The sequence below is a fragment of the Crinia signifera genome, chromosome 4 (assembly GCF_055691185.1).
Source record: "Crinia signifera chromosome 4, ASM5569118v1, whole genome shotgun sequence".
Classification (NCBI taxonomy): Eukaryota; Metazoa; Chordata; class Amphibia; order Anura; family Myobatrachidae; genus Crinia; species Crinia signifera.
In genome coordinates, this window is record NC_139220.1 from 152,765,903 (window position 1) to 152,785,430 (window position 19,528).

Here is a 19,528-nt window from a genome sequence, read left to right on the forward strand (position 1 = left end):
TCAGAATAAGGGCCTTGGTATCCTGCTGTTAAGTATTGTATGCTGTACTTTGCTACATACAAAATAAAAATTTATATTTGTTTTTCTGTAATACCCTATTGGTTTCGTGGGTCTAAGTGGCTTTACAGTGTTCTGAAGTTTATTTGGAAGGTATTTACTTACTGCCAGAATGTTCGCATTTTTTCTCCTGCTGGCACTCTCCAGTGTTTAGTTGGGACCCCGTACAGTAAAACATGCCATTTGTTTCATAATTAGGATTCAAGCCCATCTGTACTTTAGGCAGTGCTATGCAAATCAGCGATCATCTTAAAACAATAAATCCTTATGACAGTGATATATTTCAAAGCAATAGAAACGCTTAGTCCTTTATTTGCGGTGCAGCAGGATGCTGTGATACTGACAGATGTGTGTGAATTTTATTGTGCAACATTAATCATTTCCTTACTGTGCTTAGTATTTGAAAACTCAAATACGTCATTAAGTGATGTGCACTTTATGATTCATTATTTTCAGCACTAATTGGTATGTAATGCCAAAATGACCCTAAATGTAGGTTGATATGTGAGTATTTCAATTGATTGGATAAAATTGTGCACTTTGACATTTGCATTTTGTGGAATTTATAGTCTATATTTAGCAGAGTGTACTAGGTGTAAGACTGGGAACACTTATTGGCAAATCCTGCTGTCCAAAAGTCTCATGCCCAGTTGAAGAATGAGGTGAATATTTAATGGAACTTAAAGTCTTGCTTATTGATAAATGATTAATGCCGAATAAGTCCATGTATTCTTGCTTAAATATCTTCTGTTGGAAAGTAAAACTGTATTATTTATGAATGATGGCCCTAGTCTTTGCTAGTTAGGTAGTGCACTTTTATTATTACCTACCGCAGAGTACATGTACAACAGCACCCTTATTATTGCCTACCGCAGAGTACATACGCAGAGTGAGTATAGTGAGATAAATGCCATAATATCATCCTCCCAACTGTTCCGATTACAGAAGGCAATCCAGATTTGAGGGTTCTGTCAAAATCATAACTGCATTATAATGTTCTAGTAGACATTTGGCAGATATGATGCATGCTACAGGTCTTTGTCAGTGGTTCCCAAACTGTGTTCACCTTTGATAAAGCTCCAGCCAGTAGTGAGACGTGTCAGATGTTTCCTCACTCCTGGACTTGCTCTCTGGCTCCTGGACCAACACTTTACCATGCGGTTCAACTTGATCACTGCCCAAACCATGGAGATTAACCACGGGACTCATAGCGGTTCCTGACCTACCATTTGCTACTTGGATGCCCCCGGGTGAAATCCCACAGGTGTAATTTACCACCAAAAACTACCTCAATAAGGACCATCAATTTCCACCTTGTTGTCCCATTGTGCTTCCTCCAGCGGTTCCAGGGGGCAACGCACCACCAGAGAGGACCTTTGGGGTACTCGGGATCTAACATCTGGACCATCTCACAGATTCCTCCAGTGGCACCACATCAGTAGACATACGTATAGAGAGGACTTGTGACACTTTACTTATTTCAAACATCCACGGACAGTGACAGTGACCTACCATCAAGTCCCTTGGTAATATGCACCTACATCATATCAACTTCATTGAGCCAGTGATATTCTGCACTTTAATTCTATCCAGGAGTGAGCAATTCAATCAGTTTTTATATTTATTTTTATTTCTATTTTTAAGTATATTTGATTTAAAATTGTATTAATATGTGTTTTCTACATAAATAATATTATATTTTAAGAGTAGGTGTGTCATTCATTGTAGTTAAAAGCGCTGCTCTCGTATTCTTTTTTGCCTTGGTTTTATTTGTTAGGGATTGACTACCCCTAAAATTGAGCAGCAGTTTTTTCTGAAAACCAGCTCTCATTTTCGGCGCCCTTGTCTTTGCCTCCAGTAGAATAAGACCTTTTCTGGGGTGCCTCGGAACACTTGCAGGGATGCTCTAGGTTATTGGTCCATGACCAATTATTTATGGCCAGTAGCTCGCAAAGCCATTTTACAAAATTGGATTCTCCCTTAGCCCCTCTCTTGCCCTTTCTAAAGGGAAGCTACATAATATATTCCAAATGGATTGGCTGGAGACAACTCTAAACAAGGAAAAAAAGACCCCTAAATTATTTGACTACTCGGAAAGTTATTGTTGACACTCTTTCGATAGATTTCCGTAAATGTATTTTTCTTGAAAAAGATCGCAGTTAGCGATTGAAACGCGTTGGTGTACGGGTCTGTGGAGGCACTGAGGAGAACGGAGGACGCGATTACCAGCAGGGGGGACACTGCATTGGACTGAATCCGGACAGGACAGAGCGCTATCCCTTCAATCCGCGCTTCATTTGAGAATTTCCCCAAAAGGAGTTCTCAATTTGATCTGGGTCATTGCACTATATGCATCTCCTTTGCACATTTTCTTGCATATACACTGGACGAAATACCCCGGGGACAGGACGACATCCTGAAAGATATATTGAAAATTGCCTGTCATTTCGATTGAATTCTCGAGTGACATATACGGAGAAGAGGAACGGTATTTAATTATAAGGAACGTATATCTCCTTTTAATATTACCCTTCCTCAGTAGTGGCGCTGATAGTGGATTTATCCCAAAACCTTTGTCTTTTGTATCAATTTGTACAGGTGGGAGGGCACCTGAAGGGATATACCACATTGGCAGCCTAGTGCGCACTAGCAGAGTCACTTACACCAGTCTTTTTGCACATCAGGGAAGCTAAGGCTAACATGAAGCCCTTGCTGTAAATTATATTATCTACCAAAGGAATAAATAAAACCAAATAGCAGGAATAAGTCATGTTGGAAGTTTTAATATTTATTTACTATGCTTTAATGGTCAATTGTTGATTGTTATAGAGTAACATAAATGCTATACAGATATCACATAATGACTTTCATTGGCACAGCTTCCCTAAAATCATCTACACACATTTGTATTTTTCCCACCATTGTAATTTTAACACAATTTACAATATACAAGAAGCCCTTCCTCTGATAATTGTCACTGCGCAGCTTGGCGTACGTCTCTTTACTACAGAAAGAATAGGAGGTAAACAAAGTCCAGAGGAAGAAATCCAGTGTGTGTGGGGTGTGCTCTCAGACATCGGAATACAGCTTTTCTTTGTCCTATATATACTTCGTTGACTTGAACATGTTTTGGACTTCCTTCCCTGTAATTCATTCTTCCCCCAAAGTCTTTTCAGGTTACAAAAAATAGTTGTGTCGTTTTACATTCAATAATTTCATTAGCTCCACAAGTACATATTATTGTTATTATATAAAGATCTAATTAATCAACTATATTTTTATGATGTCATAAATGACAAAAATGTGCCTTTGGGGAAAATGTACTAAGCCCCAGAGTGATAAAGTGTAGAGAGATAAAGCACCATCCAATCAGCTCTTAACTGCCGTTTTTCAAACAGTAATTAGGAGCTGATTATCTGGTACTTTATCTCTCTACCCTTTATCACTAATGACATCACAGTCATTAGCAGTGTGTATGTCCATTTACTTTTTCACTCTTTTCTGAAATGTAATGTACTGGAAAAAGCACAAATTTACTATTCAGTGTTCACATATTTAACTAAGGCCAGTACTTTCCCACACTCAGTACTCAAGCCACTGTAACAGTTACGTTTTTTAGTGAGATCTACGTTTGAGCAAACATTTTTTAATCAAAATAACTGAGGTACTACTTACACTAATGCTGTGTACACACGGTCCGATTTCCTTTCCGATGTTGACGATATAGTCAACATCGGATCGGCATCGGATCAACATCGGATGCAGATCGCAAGGGTTTTAACCCTTGCGATCCCGATCCGATCCCGATGCGCGTTCATGTATCGGAAGCCAGAAAGTCTTGGCTGCCTTGTCTATATAGTGCAGATCTGCACTATATAGTCAAGATAGGATGCAAATCGGATGTGCCTTAAGATCCTATCCACGATCCTATTTGACCAGATCGTGGATAGGATCTTAAGGCACATCTACCGTGTGTACACACCATAAGTCACCTGTACGCAAAGATGGCTATCATTAAAACCTGGACTGGTAGTATGTCTTGAGGATTGTGATTGGGAACTCCATCTCTCATCATGTAACATGATCATACAATATCTTTTTCCATAACCAAGTGTGGTTTTTGTATTTCAGATATTTCCCGCTTCTGCTCCTTTCGATGGTGGCACTGCGTTAACAATATGTGGATGGGATTTTGTTCTAAACAAGGATAAGTTTGGCTTTAGAGATACTTCAGTTCTTATTGGAAAAAATAACTGTAAAATAGATGGTAAAAACAGCAACCAAAACAAGTAAGATTTTATTTTCAATATTCAAGTTTCAAACATGGTCAGAAAATAAACTAGAATAACACCTGCATCATATGCTAAAGACTTTGGTGGGCCCTTGAATTGTTACATGAGTTATGCAAATATAGATAATCCACTAATACCTTGCAGCGGGAAGTACACTGGTTCAAATAGAGACCCATATTTATGGTTTTTCATATAAGTTATCTAAGCACCAGGAGCGGTAGTGTTTAAGACATTACACAAATTTCTATAGATAATATTTTAATTAGCTGTGTATGTGGTTTTAATGAATATAAGAAAATAGGGTACTTATGTAATATCTGGGATCCCGTTTTTCTTATGAGACCGTGTCCCCTCGCGGGGCTCACTGCGCTCGCCACGCTTCGGGCACGGTGGCTCGCTGTGCTCGCCACACTATATAAAATCAACTCCATGCGTAGTTGGATAGTAGGGGTATGAAAAAATGGGGTACATTTAACATGGGAGCCCAGATAATACATAAGTACCGAAAATAGTATTTCAAAGTCTTAATTATCATAGCAAGTTTAATACTAAGCTATACCACCGACTGTCCTGATATGAGGGCAATACCCATCCCACTGTCATGTCTGTACCATGGTGAGATATTGGGAGGTTTGTTCCAATGCAGAACAGTGCTATTGGTACATCTGGCTAATAATGGTTATTTGGGGGTTGAGGTGGCATTGGACAATCTCTCACATTCCCCATACCTTGTTCACATAGCAGTCTACCATTGTCCCAATTAAATGGATTTGCCCCTTGTCCCATTTAATGGATTTGAACTGTTGGGGTATATGGCTGATACTTGGAGGCACTTGGTTTACTGATCCTTATCCAATCTAAAAAAGGCCCTACTAAAATTTGTGACCTTGTCTATGAGATACATGCTAATTGTGATGCAAAGATTTAGGACCATTGTGCAATACTGATAGTACTGTATTCTAGTGACCAAGATACAGCACAGATAACATTCTAGTGAAGATCATATAGCCCACATTACTGAGGCCTTTTAAGTGGCAAATATCTAATAGATAGAATTCTAATTACCAGTATAGATTAAAAGCAACAATCCTGTGACTGATAAAATAGAGAAAGTTCTAGGGGAAAAATTCTCAATAGTAAATGTAAAAATATGCAGCGTTTTGCTATTGTGGTTATTAGTGTTTTAAAATATTAGGGTCCAAAGCACCAATATTGTAGTAAGGACAAAATGACAGAGAAGCAAGCTACTGTTTACCCCTACATCTCTGGTGTGGTTGTCAGACTACATTTCCTAGATCTCTGTCAGCTACCATGTCACTGACTCGAGATTCCTTCAGGTTACAACAATACAGGTTGAGTATCCCGTATCCGAGTATCCGTTATCCGAATTATTCCGAAAACCATACATTCCAGAAAGTGAAAAAAAAAAATATTTTTTTTGCTAAAAACTCACTGGGGACATTTGTAACAGCACTACTGAGGACATGATATGTAACTGGCACTATATATGTGCAAGACAATGATTGCTTGGCATTCAAATTCAATATCTCAGATAGTACACAAATTTTGTTTCATGTTTTGAAACCTTGTTTTTTGAACAAATAAAATATATTTGTGTATTTTATGTGGTAATAAAATATATTTGTGTGTATTTTATGTGTTTATACAGCATACATGCAAGATACTTCAAAATACATAATTGAAATATTAAAATATTCCGAAATACGGAATAATCCGTTATCCAAAATTCTCCTGGTCCCGAGCATTTTGGATACGGGATACTCAACCTGTATTTGTTAGCTGCCACAAAAAAGGGGAGATGTATCACATCTTGGAGAGAGATGAAGCAGAGACGTTGCCCATTGCAGCTTATCAGTTTCTGGGCCAGATGCACTAAGCTTCAAAAGTAATAAAATGGAAAGTAATAAACAGCCAGCCAATCAGCACCTATCTGCCATGTCACAGACTGTCAGGCAGGAGCTGATTGGCTGGTTGTTTACCACTCTCTATTTTATCACTTTTGAAGCTTAGTGCATCTGGCCCTTTGTCATTTATCTAGTGTAGTCTAGGAAGTGAACGTTAGAAACTGATTGGTTGCTTTTGATAACTATTCCCCTTTCTTTCTCTCAAAGCTTCCAATTTTGACTATATAGAAAATCAGGCCCCCCTCCCAGCCCCCACAGAAACGTGGGCAACCCTCCCGGATACTGGCAGCAATCTCCTTGGCCGCAGCAGGAGGGGGTGGAGATAAAGATGCAAATCACATAATTTAGCCCCTCTTAAAATAACGACAAATTGTGGGATTTGCAGTACTGGGGGGGGCTTGATGACGCGGCTTGGGGGCATGTCATACACCTGCGCAGGTATATGTAACCAATATCTCTGAATTCTATTATCATGTAGTGTTCAAGATTGGCTTCTAATAATATTCAGTGTGCTGGAGGAACCAATGTCTTGTTACTGACATCTACTGCTGACAGTCTCCTCTTCGGGTTTCTCTCAGAGAGGAGACGTTTAAAGTAGGCGACCCTGCTATATAGTCAAAATCGGAAGAAAAGATAGCACAAATCGCAGTGTGTATACAGCTTGGGATGCTGATGCACTCCTCAGCAGGATCAGTATCGCAAGAAAAAATAGACCGTGCAGGCAAGCTAATATTGACTATGGGCAGTATTCAATGAGAAAAATTCGCTGTGATTTCTGGAGAGTTTGTGCTTTTCACGCGGTGGAGATAGGTTTTTTTTTCTCCAAAGGCGAGCCACCCTATTCAATGTGAAATATTCTCCGTCTTTCTAAGTGATTCTCGCCGTCTCTCTCCGTGTAGAAATTCTCCATCTTTTGATGGAGAGCAGGAATGTGAACTTTTAAACTAAAAGGGTGTTTTTTTTTAATTTTGGTGTAAAAAAATCAGGTTTTTGTTTTCTGTGAAGGGCCATGTTATTTTTATTCATGTGCCTATAGCACATGAATATATATTTAATTTTAAAAAAAATATTTTTTTACATTTTTTTTTTTTTTACACAGTGCAGCCAGCAGGGGGCCGGAGCGCTCGAGCCGCTCATTAGATATTCATATATTCACTGCACCCGATGCACGTTCGGGTACAGTGAATACTGGGTCCCCCGCTGGCTATAGGGGGGGGCAGCCTGTGCTGCCTGGGTCCAGGGGAGCCCTGCTCCCCTCCCCATATCCCCTGCAGCAGCCAAGAGAGACTTTAATCTCTCTTGGCTGCTACGTCCCCCGGCTCCCTGACAGCTCCCTGCCGCGGACGCTCGTCCGCTGCAGGGGTTAAGACTCGCCGCGAGTGGCGGCGAGTCTTTAACACGTTGAATAGGGGGAGCAGGAGGCTCCGGAACACGGAGAGTGCATGGCGAGAGAAAAAATCTCTCGCCATGCACGGAGAAAATTTCACATTGAATACTGCCCTATGTTGTATACAGTGTTCTAGCATAGTCAAAATCATCCATAGACAAAATCTCAAGTAAATATAGTCACTAGTCACTATTGTACAGTTCTGGGCTCTGGGGAGTTCAAGGGAAATTGCATAGTCAAAATTGTACATAGCCAAAATCTCATCATGTGTATGAACCTAATTACCAGATACTTGGGGAGGGTGGGGCAAAAAGAGCCATCAATCTGTGTTGCAATAACTAAAAATGAATGTCTTGTTTTCAGGCTGGTCTGTAAAATTGGGAAAGAAGTTAGCACAAAATTTAACATAAGTAGTAGTGTGTCAAACGGAAAACAGACCGTCACCTTCAGCAAATTCTCATATATTGTAAGTACATGTCCTTTATGCAATAATAAATAATATACATAAATTGTATTATTTAGCATTATCTGAAATTATTACTTTTTTTGCTTTACAAGAACCCTGTGATAACCGGTATAACACCAGTTTATGGACCAATGTCAGGAAAAACATTGCTTACCCTAAAAGGAGATTATTTGAGCAGTGGAAAGGACAGAAAGGTATATATTGGGGACCAGCTTTGCAATATCAAAAGGTAAGATATATAATTACTGTGTATAGTCCCTGATAAGTGTCTGTCTGTCTGTTTGGGCTAATCTTGAGAGTACAGACTTTGATGTGGTTTTCACCATTTCTAAGATAATTTGTCTAGGAATGCTTAGGTGTATAAAACATTAATCTATGACAATAGGGAGCGGCACAGTTATGATTTTAGTAAGAGTGCCAATTTCTGTAAGAGAAGAATGGTAATGCTCTACATTGAACACAGTGGACCAAGAGTGGTACTTCAGTAGCTGTGCTCTCTTAAAAGGCTTCAGAAAATATCACAGTATATCCTTCACAGATGTACCCGCTTCATCTCTTCTTAATGCTCCTCCATCTTCGTCCATGAGCCATAAGTAATATAAGCATTTCTTTCCCATGAGTGCCTCTGTTCCCTCCCCATGAGTGCCTCTACCTCCTACATCCCTATGTGCAACTATCATCTTCCCTTCCTATATGTACCTCTACCCCCATCCCCATGAATTCCCCTGACCACTGCCTCCTCAATTGTGCCTCCGACCAGCCTCCCCATGAGTGCCTCTGCCTCCTGCCACCCCATGTGTGCCTATAAATATTGCATTACCATTATACAGATACGGAAAGTGAATATAGGTTGTAGTACATGTAAATCCTGTGTGAAGCTGGGTTGGGTCGCTAATGTGTGTGCCAATCATTCTCTATAGGTATATGTAGATAGATGTGTCTTTAAATGATTTAACGCACATTTATTTTAATTGTAAATGCAATTTGTCCGCTATAAGAATATTAAGTAGCTTTATTTATGGTCAAAGTATACATTACAGTGATAACAGGTGAAATGAAAATACTCATTTAAAATATGATGTAATTTCTGATTAGTATATAGGGCCCGATTTAGCTCTTATTGGACAACCATGCATGCACATGGTCTGCAGTGCACATGTGTGAGCTGTCTGTGTGAATAAAGCCAGCAATGGCCATCCGAAAGTTGGGTGACAGGTGCTTTTTTAAGGGAGTGCCCGGGAAAATTCCGGCATTGCCCGGTCGTTGGGAGGGAGTGAGGGTCGGTGACATCAGCAGACTAGTCTTACTCGTGGGCTGCGAACAGGGGGAAAACCATTGGAAGGTGAGTGATTGCAAATGGTTTTCCCCTTTGTGCACGCCGTTTACCTGACCACTGGGCTCCGAAGTTTCACAGCCCACCTATCAGGTCTGTACCAGGCCCATTAAGTCTTCAATTCTAGTTCTGTTAATAATGTTACAAAGTTATTCTTTCTTCCACACTTGCATTTTTTACTTCATGTTAAATGTGCTAGAACCTCCCCACTTAAGCTGGCCATACATCTACAGATCGATTGTCAGATCTGTCTGATTGGAGCAGAAACCTGGTATTAGCTGAATGACAGTTTTTGGCAGTTTTCCAGCATTTCAAAGCAAATGGTCAACTGTCATTTGCTCTCATCCAATACCAGGATTTTGTTCCAACCAGCCCAATCTGACAATTGAATTGTAGATGTATGGCTAGCTTTACTCTGATTTTTGCACAATGTATCCCTTGTTTCTCTTCCAGTGTGTCCAGTACAGCCATTCAGTGCTATACACCAACTAACAGAATGGACACATATCACGTTACACTGAAAATTGACAATGCCCGACGTGAAGCAAGTACTAAGTTTACATATAAAGATGATCCTGTGATTCTTAAAATGTACCCAACAAAGTCTTTTCTTAGGTAAACAATTCTGTTTTATGATGACAATTAATATGGGAAATGAAATGTAACCGACCTGTGCAATGTATACAGTTAGATATAAATACCCCTCGAGTGCTATTTGTCACACTACAGTACTTCATTGTATTACTTTTAATGCAGATTTGTCATTGTAGCCACTGCTGTGTGTTACCATGCTTATTCAGTGACTCCTACATCGCCCTATACCCAGAAACACAAATCGGTGATTAAGACATGCAGCAATTTATTATGCAGCCAGCGGGAGTGTACAGCGTAAGCTGTGCTAATGGAGTTCCTCATTAGGCTAGGAGTGTTTTCTGCCCCATACTGTGCTTAGTAAATTGTAGAAACAAGTACTGTAAGGTAACAGCCTCCCCACAGACCTACAGTATACGCATGTTTGTGCAATCTTTGGCATCTTTAATATTTTCAGTAAAAAAAATTCTGAATAAAAAAGTTCATTTTTTAGTTATTTGAAGACTTTACTGTAAACCCTTAAATATTATGTGGAAACAGGTGCACAGTTATGTTATCTGACACACAATATCGCTGCTTATGTACACACGACCGACTGACTTTTCCAATGCCCGATAGTCACCGAATTCGGGGCTGGGAAAAGTCAGTCCAGGTTTAGCAAAACAGTGGTAAAATCATTCGATGGTGAGCAACCATCAAATGATTTCCCCCCGTGCGGACAAATGCGAGGGGATGTGTTTGCATACACATCCCCTCGCATGCTAGTGAGAGTATTTGTTCGGTGGGAGGGGGGGTGGCATTTACCTGCTCGCTAGGCTGCGAATATACACAGTGTAGCAAATCAGGCTCTTAGTTTCTCTTTTGGGTTATTTAGGTGTAAATTTACTAAAGCTTTCAAATTAAAAGTTGCCCACAGCAACCAATCAGATTCTATGGGGGAAATTTGCTTTTCACATGGGATATTGCTATTTGCAGCACATAATGGGGGGTATTCAATGCTGTGGGCGAGCGGCGACAGCGAGCAGAGCTTCCTGCTCGCTGTCACCACTCACCCTGTCAGTATTCAACGCAGCCCCCTCATACGCCAGTTTTCTGCATTAGCTGCGGGTCTCGTTGTTTTGGGGAATCCTCGCTGTTCTGTGAAGGCGAGGATTTCCCCAGAACGTTGAATAGGGTGAGCGGCCGGCGCAGGGGTTAAACCAGCGATCCTCGCTGTTTAACCTCCTCGCCGGCCGCATTGAATACCTGCCAATTAGGGTGGCCAATCCCGGGATCGGGATCGGCGGGATCCCGGGATTTGGCCCCTAAAACGCCGGGATTTCAATCCCGGGATTGGAGTTTCCAATCCCGGGATTTCGGGATTAGAGTGCGCATGCGCAGTCTAATGCCGGCCAGCGTCTGAGCGTGTGCTCAGACACTGCCCGGCTTCTCCCTTCCCCGGAAGTACATCCCTGCGCAGCGTGGCGAGTACAGAGGTCACGCTGCGCAGGCCAAGCAGCTGCACAGAGCCAGTGTGGCTCTGTGCAGCATGCGTTTGCCCCTGCCCACCAACCCGGCTGGCTCCCCAGAAGCCCGCCCCCCCCCCCCACCCCCGCCTCGCTGCCCGCCCCGCTAGCCGCTACCCGCCCATCCACCCACCCTCCAGGCCGGCTCCCCGCCCATCCATCCGGCCGGCTCCCCGCCCATCCACCCGCCGGCTCCCCTGACGCCTGCCAACCCACCCGGCTGCCTGGCTCCACAGACACCCGGCCGGCTGGCTGCCCACCCACACACCCGGGCGCACCACACCCCAGCCCACATGTAAGTAAATATGCGGGGCGGCCGGGGTGCGTTTTTTAAATTAAGGAAGCCAATCCCGGGAATCCCGGGATTAGGCATTTTTCAATCCCGAAATCCGGGATTGAAAAAATGCTCCGGGATTGGCTTCCCTACTGCCAATGTATCGACGTGAGATTTGACCGGCGGGCTGCACATCATGTCGTATGGTACACAAAATGTGCATACAATCATTTGATTTATCAAACAGATATGGTCGAAATTAAATGATTGTATGCAATATTGCATTAGTGTATGGACACCATTAGTCTTTAAACTAATGGGGCATAAACATGGGCCATACAACCTATTTCTAAGCGATCTGACCGCTTAGAAATAAAACATGGATCACTCAGTGTGTATGCCCCACAGCAATGGTGATGCGCAGTCCCGCACGTCGCCCGCAAAGATAAACAGTGCATGCACTGTCTACCCACCTGAGATCTCAGGGTTTTGCCTAGAAGCATAGGCAAAACCCTGCTTAGTACAGATACAGTAGCTTAAGCACCTCACTCAGCATGGGGCTGCAGCCACCCCATGTTTAGGGGGTTTAAGCCTAGGTATTTACAGAAATTGTTACACATGTTGCAGATGTTTCATTAAGCCCTTTCCAGGGATTGTTAATCTTACCTGAACATGGTCTTTGTAAGTATTGCAAGCTCAGGGGGTAATCAATTCCGGGTCACCGCTGTCGATCCGTCCTGGCAGCCGTGACCCTGGCCCGTTTTCGTTTTACTTGACAGCATATCACCAGGAGGGATTCGATGTCCCGCTTGGTGATCAGAGAAAAGGGGAGTGTCCGCAAAAACGGCCGTGGATTGTCAAGATTCACCCATGAACACGACAATTCACGGCCATTATCGGAAAACCGGGCCCTTTAAAGTCGGGCCCTTTCTGTCGATCTGCCTCTTCAATGCCATTGGGCATTGGGATTGAGTACCCCCCTTTGTCTCCTGTTTTGGCACCGACTCAGTGCTAATCACATATTTGGGAAGGTTGAAAAGAAAACGTTTTTTTAATCATGTTTCGTTTCATAAATTGGAATTGTATTGTTGCGTCAAATAATATTTAATATTTATTGGCAAGAAATTAATTAAAAAAAAAATGTTTCTGATTACTTGCAGTGGTGGAAGCACAATTACAGTTCATGGAAAATATTTAAATACAGTAGCATCACCGCAAATGGTAATCATGCTGTCTGATCCAGAAATAATGTACAATATGGTGAGTGTTCTTAATTTACCATAATATATAGTACAATATTTGCATAAGTGTAAATTATTTGTATGTTTAAAAGAAGGCAGTCTTAATAAAAAACAAGGCTAAAGGCCCCCATACATTAGTCCGACTTGTCCAAGGGACAAGTCAGCCCCAATTACACTTGAGCTCCCCGGGAGAGTTTACAGACGATTTGGTACTTGATGTGCCATTTTTACATGTGATAAATTGTAAGCAATTTACAGCAAGTAAAACTCCTGAGGAACTGCAGGCAGGGAACTGGAGAATAAAAAAAAAAACATTCCAAAGAATCAGCAGCCGCCCATTTTTTTATATGTTTTTTTTTAATGTCCAGCCCGCCGAATGCCACCCGTCAGGGATTGTAAACGTGAGGAGCGCCTATCCTACCCAGTGCTTCCCCAATCTGCAGATAGGTGTGTGCCAGCAGTGCGGCAAAGCTGTCACACACCTAGTATTGGACCTTATCGGATGCAATACATAACGGGGGCTATCTTCTGTGCAGCCCATCTGATCTACAACTCCAGTCCGATGCACGCGGTACCGCGCATCAGATCGGATGTCATAAACATGTGATTGGGGCCGATTTCACCCGATTTTCTTTCTCAGTGTATTTCAAGGAATATATATAAGTAATGCTAAACTAAATTGGTGTCTCCATCCTGATCATGCAAAAACTGTTGCAGATACAGTAAATGCTGTTAATATTCCTCACAGTGTCTCAATACGCCATGAAATCCTATGCATCTTATTCTAACCATACACCAGAATGATAATCTTTCTTGAATTTGGGAGCAAATTATATTCAGCCGCTTGCTCCCACATGCTGAAAATGTCCAAAAACGGTTGGCCCTTTTCTCCAACTAGTCATTCAGGTATAGGGAGAAAGTTCTCTCCAACTAAATGATAAGTAGGCGGATACTGACCAGCAATGTCCATCTACTTCCTTCCTGTCAGTGAATGCAGACAGTGGGAGAAGATTGGTGCTGCTGATTAGCATCCAAAGTCCTACCTTCTTGAATATATCCCCTGCACGTGATCACCCGGCTTTTCCCACCTTTCCCCGTGGTGCGCACAGTAACCCCCCATTCGGGAAGTGCACTGTCCCCTAGTCACCTGGTGGCAGTTGCCAGCATGCCCACATGTGATGCTGTCATCTAGTCAACCAGCAGCAGTTTCTTATTCTGACTCAGATGTAGCTTTATTGGATCTGTCCTTCTGCTATATAGAGTGTTATGGCGTAAACTGTGTGGTAGTAAAGCGACTGCATGCAACCACCCTGACTTATGGGAGAGTTATGGGCATGTCTCTGGCAGGTATCAAAAGCTCTGTGTGATTCTGAATCATGTGCATGTATGGTGAAGGGGATATCTGTTTCTGGTGAATCTTTTGCACCTTTACATGTCTTGCAACTCAGTAATAAGACCCAAAATGACCTATTACCTTATTAATCAGGGAGTACCAAACAGCAAATGTCAAATACAGTTAACCTGAATCTCCAAACTCTATTGGGAACTAATAATGCACAGAACAGTCATTGCCAATGTAGAGAAGTATGGACATTAAATTGAAGGAATTGGTTAAGAATCAATGTTTCCTATCATACAGTGCTGTAGTCATCAGTTTTTTATTACCGATGGTGGACATGTGATCAGGGAATTCCCTGCTTAGACCCAGGTTATTCACTTTAGCAAAAACCCATGTGTTTGTTGGCTGACCACCATTCACACTACACCTGAAACCTGGAAATTCATAGTTAGTTCCCTTTTAGACGCTCATACATGTCACACACTCATACACACACACTGTTAGTCCCCAAGGGAGTTCAACCAGCCTGCCCCCTGACTCTGTTGCCCCTAAACCATGGTCCGTGGATAAGTGCAGGAACTAGGCTACACCTACAACAGCCACGTTCGAAGGAGCTGGTTATGCCGGCTCCAACCCCAATGCCGCCAGGTCTTTAGAAGGAACAACGTATCCACGGAGACGATCAGAGGGCAAGTGGAGGACTAACTAACCCCAGAATGGGCAGGCCGTAAACCCCTCTTTGGGAGACAAGATGCGGATACAACAATGCACAGTGGTGGTGTATAAGTAAATATAAATGCAACAATGCACAAGGGTGGTATATATGTAATGATAAAGGCAACAATGCACAGAAGATGGTATATATGAAATGATAAATGCAACAATTCATAGAAGATGTAACAAAATAACCTCTATCCCAATACCTTGCACTGCAAGGAAACAAACCCCACAGTGCAGATACCCAGTAAAGAAGAGAGATGATACGAGGGGCAAAAGGGAAGAGGGAATAATGCAGAGAAAACCCAGACTTATCTAGAGCTGAGACTGGAACTCCGGAGGAGACCACAGGAACACCACAAGGACAAAGCTGCAGCAGGGTCCAAGAAGCTATAACCGGCGTCTGTTCCCAGCAGACGCCGACTATTTATTCAAAATTACCGCCCCCCCCCCCCCCCAGTGACGTCAGCCGCACTATGGGACGCTGCTGGGTGGAAGTTCAGGGACGTTGACGCAACGCCCGGCAAGTGGAAGTGACAGAGCGGAAGTTCGGGCTGTTGCCTGGCAACGTCCCCGAGGCTCTCCCGGCACACTACGCCCGAAACCCATCCCTAACCTCCCAGCCGCAGGAGAGGATACGGGATGGCTAACACACACATACTGTACATGTCATACACCTCTCATCACAACAGGCAGTTGTCCCTGTAACTTGGGTGTGCTAGCTGCCTTTAAAAACTGTAGCACAAACTGCAGAAGGATTCCTACAGGCTTCCCCAACTCTCCCAGGCGGTCCCAACTGGCAATCAGATGCTTCTAGTTGCAACCAAGAAGTAAATTCCCAGGTCACACCATCCAGCGTTAACTTGGGTTGTATACACAGGTCGAAGGTTGCTGGAAAAATCATGGTCAATAAAACATAGGCAAACCTAGTTTAGTTTGACTGAGCCCTGGCAAAAAGTGAGGATTCTCGCTATGACTTAAAGGGGTTTTATAAGCAAATCCCCTACTACCTAGTGGCATTTTCTGAAACCTGAGTCACAAGGATTTTATTTTCTATGCTGGGCTACTGCATTGAAATCCTTTGTGAATATCTCATTAATCATATGACCAGACATTTTTGAAGTCTCATGTATACCTGACTTGGAAATAATGCTGTTTTGAGATTTGTTAGCTCTTGCGTTATGTACAAGGCAATTGTATGACTGCAGTTTTTTTTAGACCAAATGGTATGCATTGTTGGCGCTGTTTATATCAGTAACATCCCAGCATCATGCTCCAGTATCACCACATTTGTTTTAATCATTTATATTTACCTCATCTTACTCTGTGTTAAGAGCTAAAAACACAGCTCTTAATAGATCTCAAGTTCTTTGGGCAAAACCTAAACTTATTATAATTATTTTTATTATGAAACTTTATTCTTAAATTGAAATGTTGTTATACCAGTTGGCGTACATTAGTTTTCTTTATTATTGGCTTGGAGTGCCGCACCACCGTGTTCTTAATATGCTGTTAATATAATTTACAGCACCCATTAGACTGTTATTTTCAAATACATTGACCCATTTTTATAGTGACAGGGAAATCTGTCTTGTTTATCAGATACATGGTGTAAATTGGGCTGGTCCACAAATAACATTCTAGGGAAGAAAACCAGCACATCCTGTGAAACAAGATGAAACATGACTTTGGAAAATCTCACAGTTTGCCAAGTTGCTGCTCCCAGTTATTTACTGTTAAATTCAGCTGATCAATTGTGTCCTGCTTCATTTAAAACCATACTTCCCTTCTGTGAATCACTCACCCAATGTCACACTATATATATATGTTAGATGCAGAGGGTGACAGACTGCTTGTGTGGGTGTGTTAGGGGTAGAGGGTGGCTCTCTGCTAGTGCAATGTGGGTGTATAAGTGGGACACTTTTTGAAATTTTTTCCAGAGACACTTTAAATTCCCATCTAGTGGCCGCCAATTTAAGAAACACTTGAATATCCCTCATAGAGGTGAGGAGCAGTGTTCGCCTTTTATTACATAGGATACCTAGTATAGCAGCAAGTCAAACTTTTTGCTTCAATTGGATTAGATTTATTCATTTAACACTGACATCCTAATTGTCAGACTAGGGACAAATCTATAGTTTACCGTCTTATTTATAATATTACTCAGCACAAAAATAAACCAAATAAACATCAGTAATACAAGAAATACGTATTTGTAAATCCAAATTAGAAAGTGAAATAAAACACATTCACTGAGGATAAATGCTTCTTTAACACAAAGCAATGCTACACATTTTAGTTTTGTACTCCAGGTCATATATATGTTACATGTTTTCTTTCTCTGGTAAAGGACAGTAATGTAGAACTCAAAAATGGTGCGAAAGGTGCCTTTATGGACCTCAGCCTTAACTCCTTTGGGACCAGGAAAATAGGAACATTTTCTCACATGCATTATCAGGCAATTTTGTACCATCAGTCTTATGAGCAACTCTGTGGCATTTACCTCACTGGAACCGTTGCAGCAGCGTACCAATTCCTAGTTGCGATGTCTGAGTTTTTGGAGCCACCTCCTTTTACCTCCCACAATAGCCATTACCTATCACTCACTTAAAGATTCAATCGTCACTGCTTCAACCATCACTAGCAGTCACCTCACATGCACAGTGTAACTGTACTGCATGCACAGGACAAAATAAATCACTCATCTGTGACAACATCAGTGCTGCCTCTACCTCTAAATCAGGCACTAAGTTCTGTCTGTGTTGCGTCTGGTTGGAACTGAATTTTCATATCCTGTATCCTGGTGCAGCTAGACTGTCTGTGGGTGGCACACTAGGGACAGTGTGCCACCTCTCTTTTAATCTGTGCTTTAACCCTTAATAGAAGTATTACATCACAGATTTTCCTTTTATCCACACATCCTCAGTAGCATCCAGTGGCTTACTCCTTTGCCTATCTCTGCCTAAAAACCACACTTACAGTATGAATGCAGTTTGTGCCACCTACTGTATGTGAGTTACAGTACCAGACAAAATGAACAGACTGTCAGCACATTTTGTTTGAAATACAGAGTTTACCACAGCCCCACCCTGTGCTCTTTCTTATTGACAGTTTATTTTCAGTTTTCACTTAGAACACAAACAAAACATAGAGGGGGTATTCACTTTTTAATATTACAAACTACGTAATTCAATGATAACCAAAGGTATTGCTTTGTGGGCAGTATTGTAATTGAGTAGCCAGTAGATTAAATTACAGCATTTCCTCATTGTTCTGCAATCCAATATTTCTTGAAAACTAAAACCATTATATTCCTCAATTGCTAAAACCAATTTGGAGCTTAAAATGTCATGTCAAATCACATAACAGCAAGGTCAGCACAAATTAGATTTTCCTGCCCCTACCAATCAGTCATATTGCATCACTTCTAAAGAGCATTATTAGATTTTATCATTCTATAAGAGCATCTTCTTCACTGACCTGTCTGGTAAAATGTGTGGTCTGCACTAGTGAACCACTTCTCTGGAATAGCCTCAAAGAGAGTTACATATACCACCATTATTAATTTAAAGGACATCGCTACTCTTCAGTTGATAACAAGAGCAATGAATTCACCAATAATACAATAAAAGAAAGGATTACAGAATATATGAGCCAGTCACAGTTCAAAGAATGTGTAACCCTCGTCTGAGCAGACAAGACTTTGTGTCAGAGTAGGGTCTGAAGCTCACTAACTAAAGGAAAATGATCTTTCTTTGAGCAGCCTTTCCTTGGCAATTAGTTACAGAAAAAAACGATTATCTGTCGTTTCTTGTCATCATTTCGGCAAATACTAAAATCCGTTAATTTAGTTTATGTCACATCATACTCCTTGTAGAACCAATTGCAACAATAACTGAATAACCATATGGGTGAAAATTAATAGGATGAGAGATTCAGAAAGTGAGAGATTTAGAAGAAATCTCCAGTTTTTTTAAAGCGGCAATCATTTACACACTCAAAATCAATGGTTTTGCAGTGGTGTAAATGATTGCCGCTTTAAAAAAACTGGCGATTGCTTACTAAATCTCTCACTTTCTGAATCTCTCATACTATTAAATTCCACACTACATTACTAATGAAAAACAAGCAATGCTATTATTTAGTTAAAAGCCCGTCAAAATTACAACATAGTCCCTATCTGCTCCTAACTCCAACCTTCAAATATGATCTCTCACTCTGATACTTGAAACTGAATTGAAACTAAGGTGTGATTCTGGTAGGTTTGCAAAAGTAAACTCCGTTTTTAGTGGACAAAATCATGTGCACTGCAGGTGAGGCAGATGTAACATGTGCAGAGAGAGTTATATTTGAGTGGAGTGTGTTCAAACCAGGGCTGTGGAGTCGGTAGATAAATGTTCC

At 41.6% G+C, this 19,528-nt stretch overlaps 1 protein-coding gene across 1 annotated transcript in view; it reads left to right on the forward strand.

Moving 5' to 3' along the window:
- Positions 1 to 19,528, forward strand: part of MET (MET proto-oncogene, receptor tyrosine kinase) — a 133,723-nt gene that overhangs the window by 72,513 nt on the left and 41,682 nt on the right. The window contains exons 6-10 of the mRNA XM_083182794.1: positions 4,189 to 4,346; positions 8,025 to 8,127; positions 8,220 to 8,356; positions 9,914 to 10,075; positions 12,991 to 13,090. Of these exons, the coding sequence (XP_083038920.1) occupies positions 4,189 to 4,346; positions 8,025 to 8,127; positions 8,220 to 8,356; positions 9,914 to 10,075; positions 12,991 to 13,090 (660 nt within the window). The remainder of the gene's footprint in view (positions 1 to 4,188; positions 4,347 to 8,024; positions 8,128 to 8,219; positions 8,357 to 9,913; positions 10,076 to 12,990; positions 13,091 to 19,528) is intronic.